Below are 10,882 nucleotides of genomic sequence, written 5' to 3' on the forward strand. Positions count from 1 at the left end.
GGCGTCCAGCCAGGGTCAACCCATCACATGCTTCCACCAGGCAGCAGATTAGGGCTGAGACAGGGCAACTCTAGCCCACCAAGTTTATTATCCAGTTATATACTCACCCACCCCAAGTTTGCCAAATTCCTTTGTTATGGCTATTTATAGCTCCTGCCTCCACAGTCTTCCATGGCAATGAGTTTGACTTGCACCGCGTAATTGAGTCTTGGCAGGGAAGTGGAACTCTTCCCCCCCTCCAACCCCACTCCCACCTTTTCTTTATTTTAAACCTGTTATTTGATTGTTTCTTTAGGTTTCAACAAGTTCTTGTCTTGTAAGAAATAGTGTATAATCATTGGGGTATTGCTATGCATAATTTCACATTTATTTTACAGCTCTCATACAGAAAGAGTTTGGCATTGTGGGTTGTTATTCTTGCCTTTGACTGTCGGCTCATCAGATCCTCTTCATTTTGAGGTGGGGTGATCTGGTTCATGCATGATGCGAGAGAACATGGGGAATTAATGATGTATAATCATACAAGACCAAAACTTAGTTATTCCCTGTCAAATCAGCTGATAAGAGCAGTCTGTTTTTTTCAAGTGATGTATCCAAACATGACTTCATCCTGAGACATGCTCATCAGCGAGTGTCTCTCTTCACTGTAATGGCTATATATATCATCACGTGATGGGAGACTGTGTGCAGCCTCTTACGTGTCCTTCCTCGTCCTCTTACAAGCACAAATGCCACTTTTATGTTGAGCGGACATTCATCCATCGTACATCGGTAAACTAGAGCAGGCATCATCATTGTATGCCTGTTTCTAGGTAAGTGAAGAGAGAAGAGCTGTGATCAGTCCGTAAACATTATGACAGGGAGCAAGATGTGTGAATAATTCATGCAGCACCAGCTTGCCTTTATCTCTGAAAAAGAGGACAAGAGGGAGGAAGCTGTAGCTACGTGCAGAAGGACTTATTCCAGGGAGCCAAATCCAGTACGTAATTTGGGGCACCTCCGTACCAAATGACCTTTCTGCCTTGGAAGAAGTATTACATTGTTTAAAGTTTTTTTTGTCATTGCTGTGTTTTGTATCGGAGCATAGGTAAAAGTTTGAATTGTGATTGCTTCCAGGAGTTTTAAGTAAAACAGTAAAAGCTCTACTTGAAGACGAAAATAAGATTTGGCAATATTGCTGACAGAAAAAAATTAAGCTTTCAACAGTGTATGTAGGCAACAAAGAGAAATTATTTCTAATTAAATATAAACACACCACTTTTCCTAAACTTAGTGTGCTAAACAACCTGGAATACTCTTTGCATATCAAAAAAATGTGACTGTTCTGATTTGTTAAGGAGTTTAAGAACCATAAACTAAAGAAGTTAAATTTGTAAATCTAAGAGTTCTTTTGGCTTATGTTCTTTTATTTACTCAGTTGTATATCCCAAATAAACGTATTAAGTCAGTAGTGACTCTGGGTTTTAGGCACTGAGACCCTGGGTAACAGCAGCCTAGTGCAAAGCAAGACCGCGTGCTGCATCGGGCATCTGGTAAAACTTGCGGGGGGGCTTTGAACTCCTGGTAGAAACTGTGCTGAAATAACGGATCCCCATTTCCTAGGCAAGCATTCAGGATACTAAACCACTAAGTGGATTTTTTAGATGGAAGCACCTGTTGCACCTGGCACAAAACTCAAGCTTGTCAGGCTGTGTGAAATGCCTTCAGAGCGTGACAGCATAATCAGCTTCTTGGGGAGATTCCCCTTGGCCACCCTTCTTCGTGGGTCCCGGAGAGTGGTACATGTGCAGTGGGTGCCAGGACGCGCTACTTTTTCAAACTGGTAAGCGAGCGTAGTTACGTATAGTGAAACGTCCTGGCTGAGGGGAGTGAGCATGGTTAGACAGAAGATGCAACTCCAGCTTGTTTTGTCATCCAGGTTAACGTGGCCAGATCAAGTGCTGGTTTGTGTGGCATGAGAAAAAAGTATGTTAGATGTGTCTTTGGTGTACATCCGATGCTTCCTATTCTAGGTCAGAAAACACCTATTAGAATAGTCCCTTACTTACAGCACTGATAGAGTTAATGAAGCCATGGGTGGCTGAAAGTACGAGGACCCACTTTACATTCGTTGGAGCTCATGCTGGTGGGGTCCTGGCTCACGGCCGCTGCTCTGAGGTCTCCCATCTGACCTCGCTGTAATTCCTACTTGGGGTGCAGGCTACTGACAGTACTGAAGGGGTATTATTTTGCATAGCAGTGTTGGATCTAGTAACATTGTGTCCAAAACCACTGGGCAAGTCCCTGGTCCAAACAGATCAATGATTTTTTACTTTTTCCTTCCCTAAGAAGTTGAGGCCCTGCTTTAAAACATCTTTAAAAGATCCTGACCTCAAAATGGCAACAATTTGGGCACAGGCGACGGGTCAGGTCATTTATTTTAGTGTTCTCCTAAAACCCAAGGCAGGTGTTTTCTCTATTACAAACCTATTTTTCTCTTCTCTTCACATTCCTCCCCCAAAAGAGAAAAAAAAAAAAAAGCCAGGAATAGTCCCATTCCTTGTCCGAAAGCTGCTCTGCGCCTGCCTGACACCAGACACAATCCACACAGAGAGCAGCAATCAGAGCCAAACCCTGCACTTCCATTGGGATAGCAGCCTTGGAAAACTTCTTTGCTGGGTTGCTTGAAGACCTGTAACTGCAACAAAGCCTCCCTGACGGGTAGACTAGAACACCAATCTGTTGCCAATTAAAAAGGGAGCAGGACAGCAGCAACAAACCCAAACGAGAACAGCTTCCCCCAGCCCCGCTCTTCCCAGGCTCAGCCTCACTCCTCCCTTCCCAACTCCTCCACCCCCTCTCCCCCCCAAGCAGTGCAGGAGCACGGGGAATGGGGCTGCTGGACAGCCCAGAGCACCTCGTCTCTGCCGCGCTGTCCTCACACTGTTCCCCTGCTCCCGCCTGGACCCCACGGGCCACAGCTCTGGCCAGAGAACCTGCTGCTGCCTGGGCTCCTCTCCAGGGGCTGCTGCTTCCTGGTGGAGCTGTCAAAGGCTGCCTGAGGGCGACAGGGGTGGTGGCTGGATCCTCCTCCAGGCACCCATTTCACAGAATCACAGGCTACTTGAGGCTGCCCAGGAGGTCACCTGGAGGGTGAAGTCACCTGGTCCCAGCCCCCTGCTCAAGCAGGGCCACCTGCAGCCGGTTGGCCATGAGCATGTCCAGAGGGCTGTGGAACATCTCCAAGGATGGAGACTCCACAGGCTCATCACCCGCACAGCACCCTTTGCTGAACTGCGTGAGGTCTCTGTCAGCCCATCTCTCCGGCCTGCCCAGGCCCCTCGGGATGGCAGCACGACCCCCTGGCTGAAGCACCTCTCCTCCCAGCCTGCTGTCATCTGCCAATTTGCTGAGGGTGCACTCTGCCCATCACCCAGACCATTAGTTAAGGAAAATGTTAAACAGGATCGGACCCGGTACTGACGCCCAGGAGACACCGCTAGCTCCTGGCTTCACACTAGGCTTGGTGCCACTGAGCAGCACCCTCAGGGCCCGGCCGTTCAGCCTGATGCAGTCCCGCTTGCTGTCAGCTCATCCAGCCCACGTCCATTCGAGTGACTTGAACTCCATCTTTAAAAAGAAGAGGTTGCAAGATGGGCACACACAAACACACTGCTTTCAAAATCCCACAATGTAAACTTCTCGGACTGGGTATTTCCACCAATTGCCGCAACACCTACAGAGAAAGAAACGCCCTCTAAATTCAACAGGGAAGGCCAACGAGTCTTTTTAATTCTGGCTTTGGCTTTTCTGCCTGCTGGGTGCAAACGAGTGTTGTTTCTGCAAGGCAATCCCAAAAGCTGAACACGGATTAAAGCTCTTCCTGGAGGGACCTGTGGGCAGGCAGGCCAGCCGGCAGAGCTGTCCGAGTCTCTGGAAGGTCTCTCTGAGCTCTTCCTGGCCAGAGGCAGCACTGGGAGGAGAGACAGGGTGGGCGGCTGGTGCCCTTTGTGCAGCTTGGTCCCTGCTGGGGGAAGTTTTGATGCTTCCTGGATTCCTGGATTCCTCAATTCCTCTCTAGCACTGCAGCAGTCAGATGCCGTGCTCATCCCTCATCCAGGTCAACAATCTGCCCCCGTCACGATCTCAACACCCTGAGTGATTGCCTGATGTGCATTTCCGGGGTGCTGAAACCCTCCTCCTCCCTGCTGAGGGGTCACACTTGGTGGTGTCCACAAACTGGCTGCAGAGGTCAGAGCCCCGATGTGGGGATCTGCTCTGCTCTCTCGGCCGCAGCTGAGCGTGCTCCCGAGCGGCCCTGGGTGTGGGAGCCTGCTTGGAGCTGGCATTGGAGGACCCTGCAGCCGCATCATCCCTTGGGGCTCGGTCATGACGTGGAGGACTTGCTCTCCGCCTTCCCTTCCTCCTCGCTGAGTGGTGGTAGTCTGTGGTCTCCAAAAACCGGCTGCGGAGAGCGTAGCCCTGCTGCAGGGATCTGCTCTGCTTCTGCATTGGCAGGGTTTGCTCCTGAGCAGCACTGGGTGCAGGAGCCGACTGGGAGGTGCTGTTGGAGGGCCCTGGAGCAGCAGCATCCCTGGGAGTGTCATCACGACTTAGAGGACTACTTCTCCTCCTCCTCCTCCTCCCTGTTGAGTGGTCGTAGTCTGTGGTGTCCACCAACTAGCTGCGGACTTCTCTTCCCCACTGTGGGGATCTGCTCCGGGCCCTCTCCCTGGCACCGTTCCTCTGGCAGCAGGAAGAAGGGCTGAATCCGTGCTCCTCTTTGTTGCTGTCTTCTTGCACAGTGTGCAGAGGGGCAAATGGTGGAGAGCGGACCGGGCATGCAGCTTTCCTTCTGGACACCAGCCTTAGGCAGCCGCAGAAGAAGCGATGCAAGCAGGAGCCCACGTAGGAGGCGATGCTGATCCTGCCTGGCCAGCCTGCAGATGCCTCCCGTGCACCTGCCTGGGTTAGCTGGCTGGTGCTGGCTGGTGCAGAGGAGCTGCTGTCCTCTGGACAGTCCTCCATGCCCACCGCCATGTCCTGCAAAGAGAGCTGTGCAAAGGTCCTGCCCTTTCCTGCTGAAAGGACCTGAACAGTGGGGAAACCCCAGAAGCTGTGGGAGGGGACAGCTAAGGGCCTCCCAAAGGCTCTCCTGGAGGGCTGCAAAGGCAGAAGGGCCAAAGGCAGACAAATGGGGTGGATCGAGGTGGGATGCTTTGAGAGGGAGGAGTGGCTATGAAGAAAGCGGCAGCGTGGGTGGGAGAAGAGAGCAATGCCAAGATCCCAGAAAGAAACCTGCTGTCCATCTGGTGCCCTGACCCACCTCCCCAGGTTACCTTAGTCCTAGGAGGCAGACCCTCTGGTCCCACAGAATCCTCCTGCTTGCTGTCGGCCCCGCATTGACTGAGGGAGGAACAGGCATATGCTGGTGCCAGTGAGGAAGGCACCCTTTCTCCCATTTTCAAATCAGAGCACCTGGAGAAAAAAAGAGTGATCTGCATTTAGGGCTGTTCTTGCAGCTTTGTCTGGGGTTCAGTCATTTTCTTGGAGCGGTTTCTACAACAGACAGAAGATGTAACCAAGACTACAAATGGGAAAATTGATTGGGGTCTAACCCACCAGGTCTGCCCCTGTCAGAGCAAGTCCTCGTCTTTATCATCCCTACGGCCTCCATTTCATAGAATCATAGAATCATCGAATGGTGTGGGTTGGAAGGGACCTTAAAGATCATCTAGTTCCAAGCCCCCTGCCATGGGCAGGGACACCTTCCACTAGACAAGGTTGCTCAAAGCCCCATCCAACCTGGCCTTGAACACCTCCAGGGAGAGGGCATCCACAACCCCTCTGGGAAAACTCTCCCAGTGTTTCACCACCCTCACCGTAAAGAATTTCTTCCTAATATCTAATCTAAATCTTCCCTCTTTCACTTTAAAACTGTTACCCCTCGTCCTATCACTACACTCCCTGATAGAGAGTCCCTCCCCATCTTGCCTGTAAGTCCCCTTTAACTACTCTTCTCTACATTAGCCAGCTTCAGACAGCAGACAAGTAGCACTTTACACCAGGGCAGCAGCCTGAAGCCCGGCAAGGGAAGATAAGGACTGACGTGGGGTAGTTCAGATTCAACAGCACTGAAGGAGGCAGGTAGTAATTGTCTCCTATGACAGAAAGAGAAACAGGCAGGAGGAGAAGAAAAATAGCAAAGCCAGGAAAAGGAAACGTATTCTGAACACATTTTAATACTTGTCATCACCTGACATAAAACAGTAAATAGGCTTGCTGCCTGAGAACTGTCTCGATGCCACAACCATCCACAGCCATGTCGTTCATCTTGTACCACAGTCCATTGCTGGCCTGCAAAGGAAGGCATCAGTCTCTGGAGATGAACCGCATGGTTTCTCCACAAAAACACGGGCGGAAAACTACAGAACCAAGAGTACGCCAACACCCATCCAATCCAGCCCCTAAGGAGACCTTCTCCCTCCAAACCTTGGCCGCCAGTTACACTGCCAGGAAGGTTTGTCTTGCCCAGCACACATTTTTCCCCTGCTAGGAAGGAAGTTGCTCTTTACCTTTGTGTAGCACAAATAGTGTCCTTCACCACAGCTGTCACCATGATGCACCAGGACAGCATATAAGGAGTAGAGGAGCACTTCTCCAGCTGTCTGGGACATGTATGGCTGAAGATCCAAGTACTCGGGATACCCCACAACCTACAGGGAGAGCAGGAGGGCTCAGAAATGATCCTGAAGTACTACATGAAATAGCCTTCAACATGGCATGGTTTGGCTGGCAGGAAACTGTTCCCGGCCAAAGCAGCTCTGTTGGAGCAGAGTACATGCTTGTCTTCCCACCGGAACTCTCCTCTCCTCGGAAGGGAATACGAAAAACCCCACAGGAACAGCTTGTGAAAGAGCGTACTGCTTTGGGAAATCTCCTGCTCCGGGAAGAGAAAATTGCCCTCCAGTGGCATACAAACCTTGCTGATCTTCCTGCCGGTGCAATCTTCAAACCTTTTCAGACACACTGTGAGAACCCTGGGCGCGCAATGGACTGTAAACCCCTTGGAGGCAGCAACCATCTTGTCACACCTTGAAAGCAAGCACGGAGCCAAGTGCTGAAATGCACCCAATTTTCCCCCAAGAAGACCAGACAAGCTTTCATGTCTCACACAGCCTTACACTATTTTAAGGCTATTCAGTACCATAAGGCCATATTAAAAAAAAGCTGCGTCTCATTATCATGCATTAAGCCTATGTGAAACGATGACTTCTGCTCAATGACATGCAGCACCTTCCCGCAGGATCTAGTACTACTAGGTCGCTAGTAATCATCTTACTTGCTACATTTAAAGCAGTTTTCACCATCCAGCTGCTCCGGTTTCACAAAGTCCTCCAGAGCTGCAGTGACAGAAGAGGCTGCCTGGAGGAGTGAGAAAGGAGAGCAGTGAGCTGCGGGCAATGCCCTTGCCCGAACACTCACTAGGACTTGACAAGAAGACCCAGGTAGCTGATGCTGAGGAGACGCACTTCGAGCCCGCAAGCAGTGTCCAGAAGGAGGCAGAAAGAGGGTATGATGCTGAACATTTCCCTCAGGGAACTGAAATCCTGAGGGATTCCCGGGGCTATCGGGAGCTACTTCCCTGTGGCACTGCAGGGTCATCAATAATGAAAACGATACAACCCATCAGCCTGGGAGCCAGATGGGGTGCTGAGGGAGGGCAAAAGGAAGAAGGATGAGAGTACGTCAAGGGTGCAGAGAGGATAATTCGTACTTGTCCAGCTTTAAGCCAGCACCTACAAGGAGACCACTGCCATGGCCTCCCCAGAAGAACTCAGCCCATTCCACTTCCGACCCTCCACCAAGCTCTCTTGTGTTCGCAGTATACGTTTTTAAGTCGACCGCATGGATTCTGGAAAGCTACAGGGGCCTTGGGATGTCTTGAAGCACAGCTATAAACCCTCTTACCTTTATATCCAAAGGGACATCCAGGAAAGCCTCGTATGAATCAGAAACTGCTTTGCAGCTCAAGCACGTGACTGGAAGGCAAATCAAAATGCTCAGCGATAGGGGAAGTCACTGGCTGTGCCAGTTTCCGTCCTTCATACCTACTATGCCAGTCACACGATTGGCTGTTTATCACAGGCCAACAGAAGGGCACAGACAATTCCAAGTTGAGCAATAGTTGCGGAAAAGTACCTCTGGATCTCAGAAAGCCCCCAAATATTTGATGGATGACGGTAGTTGCTTGAGAAGACATGTCCAATCTGGAAATAAATGGTAAGGCAGAGGGTGATCTCCTCCAAGAGTCTTGTTTTGTCAGAAAGCCCTGGGCATAAGTTTTCCTTGGTGCGAATACATCAAGGAGTCCAAAGGGCTCGGGAACATTGAAAAGGTAATTTGCTTGTGCTTACTTGCTGCTTCCACTCAGACAAGCTCTCTGCATGCATCGACAGTATAGCGTAGGAACTCGTGGGCATCTTCCTGCCTGCCAAGCTGGAAATGTTCTCCTATTCCTAAGAAGGAAGAAGCTAGTAATTCTCTCCTGCAAGAAGGGGAGAAAACCTGTAAAAGCACCTGAAATGACTTACGTGTGAGGACACTGATGACAGCGCTAGGCTGGATGGCACTGACCAAGGAATGCAGGACCTTGTTAACGTGCGCTTCCATTATGCACATCATGCAGAAGTCTTGCTGACGACTTGAAGAGGGAGAGAGGGAGGGAGGGAAGCAAGCCCCTCAGGTTAGCAAAATAGCCATAGCGATGGTAAGCCTCATGGAGATCCTGAAGTTTTAAGAACAGTCTCCACTCCTCCCAAGGTGCCAACGTCCCAACCAGCTCGGGACATTTTAGTGTGTAGAAAACTTTCTTCAGAGGGATGCTTAACTGACAGAAGTTTTCTGCGCAATAAGCAAAGAGAGGTTGACTTGCAGGAATAGGGACCAAGACCCGGGGCTACAAAGAAGTGCCTATCTGAAGGTGAACACACCTAGATATGACAAGCGGCTGCTAGGCCTGAGCGTTCAAAGAACAACTCCTCGTGGGGTCGACAAAGAAGGGCTGCTTTTCTCCTGAATCAAATTCCAGATTCTGGGAATCCTGGGGAAGTGCCCCACAGATGTACAAGGAAATGTTCCTCAAAGTACTCACACGACTGGCTGTGCTCACGAGAGAGCAGGTAGTTGGCCAGAGGGGCTGTGTACGTCAGGCACTGCAGGACGGAGTTGACGAAGCACGTATTGCCCAGGTTGTGCAGTCCCGCTCCAGCTCTCTGTCTTTGCTGCCAATCCATGCAAATCTTCTCCGGGGGAAAGAGGATCCTTTGTTGTGGAGCCATTTCCTTGGCAATGACTGCAGGGAAATGACATTTGAAAAGAGATGACACAATTTTGTTGCACAAAAGCATTTTTAAAAGTCGAGTTCTGTACAGGAGCACTCAGGACAACCAGCTCTAACCTCCAACCCAGAAACACTGGGGGAAGCCTAATGCTGCCGTTGATACTTACTGGTCAAGAAACAGCTTTGGAAAATAGGCTGTTACCCTGTTTATTGTGCCAAAAGTCCAACAAGCCCACACTCCGATTTCTGTGCCCAGGGCTACCTTCCTTTCCCTCTCGAGACTTGAATTGGATTATCAGGTCAAGTCTCCCCTGTTCCTGACTGTAAATTGATGACAACGAGCAAGTATCTAGCACAGAAGGTAACCCAACTGATGTCAGATCTTTCTACGAGCAAGGTCATCTTTCAAAGTCTTGTACTAGTGGCAGAGGAGTGACAGAGGAGCGTTTTCCTGCGTCTAATCGGAAGCACCTGGATAAGTCTGGCTGCTATCAGGAAATGCCCCAGAATTCACTCTAGGCTGTCAGCGCATTCAAGGATGGAGCACCAGCCACGTCCGTTGCCTTTGGGGATTCACAAAGCCCAAGCCTGCTGGCGAAGCCGTTACTTACGGGAGTCGTTCCCCATTGCGGCCATCACTCCTCTCAGGAACAGAGGGGAAAGCTTTGGATGACAAAGGAGGTCAGGACGTGCTCCAGAAAGAGAAGATCAGCGCCAATCCCGTCTCCTGATCACAAAGAAATAATTGTAGCTCAACAAGATGCTTAAAAAAAAACCCCAAATGCAACCCACAGAACAGCATCCACCATCAACAGTGTTTCAGTGGCTCTTGTAACCGCTGTCGAGCTGCAGGCTGATGGCCCCACTGTCCCTGTCACAGGACTCCAGTTGACAGCAATTACCGAGGCCCTTTTGAAAGACTGCATTGCGTGTCACCTTCTCGGAAGAGGACCTGCTGCTTACCTGTGGCTAGCCTTAGCAGCAGAGCCCTCGGGCTCTCCAGCCCACACTTGCTCACCTTGGATGCAGGAGTGACCGGCTTTCGGCCGCTATTTTAACGTCTGCCTTTGCCGTGCTCCTTTTCTGTCTCCCTTCCTACCGCCTCAGTCAGGGCAGGCTTCTTGTCATTCTAGGCTGAGCCCAACACCTCAGACTACACTGCCACCCCCTCCTTACCTATCCTAGGATATGGTAAGGAAATAGCAAACAGGAACTCTACCCATAGCCCATCTCTGGCCAGCCTATCAAGGTGTAATAGCTCAGCCTGCAGCTCAGAAGGCACAGACCAGCCTGTACTTTCATCCCGTATCTACCTACTCTATGATCTGTCCTGAAAGTCAAATCATAATTACCTTTGAAAGAGGATGGAAGTTGAGAATTGAGCAGTAAATGATAAATGGCTGGAAAAATGTAGGCACGCAAGTAGCAAAGGAAGGAGCTGAGTTATCCCGAAGGCCAGCCCCTTTGTGACACGGGGCTGCACGGGGACATGTCCCCTTGAGGCCATCGAGCACCACAGTCGCCACAGCCCTGGCACCTCCTGTAGCCGGCAGTCACTGG

At 50.5% G+C, this 10,882-nt stretch overlaps 1 protein-coding gene across 1 annotated transcript; it reads right to left on the minus strand.

Moving 5' to 3' along the window:
* Positions 1-4,659: 4,659 nt before the first annotated feature.
* LOC126037422 (ubiquitin carboxyl-terminal hydrolase 42-like) lies at positions 4,660-10,034 on the minus strand. Its single transcript, XM_049797720.1, is given in 13 exon segments — positions 4,660-5,070; positions 5,319-5,457; positions 6,236-6,336; positions 6,555-6,695; positions 6,962-7,073; positions 7,322-7,404; positions 7,951-8,021; positions 8,182-8,249; positions 8,397-8,430; positions 8,433-8,492; positions 8,586-8,683; positions 9,130-9,334; positions 9,934-10,034. Coding segments are annotated over 13 exon segments (1,548 nt in total). The 5' UTR covers positions 9,959-10,034.
* Positions 10,035-10,882: the final 848 nt, after the last annotated feature.

This window comes from Accipiter gentilis, unplaced genomic scaffold (genome assembly GCF_929443795.1).
Source record: "Accipiter gentilis unplaced genomic scaffold, bAccGen1.1, whole genome shotgun sequence".
Lineage (NCBI taxonomy): Eukaryota > Metazoa > Chordata > Aves > Accipitriformes > Accipitridae > Astur > Astur gentilis.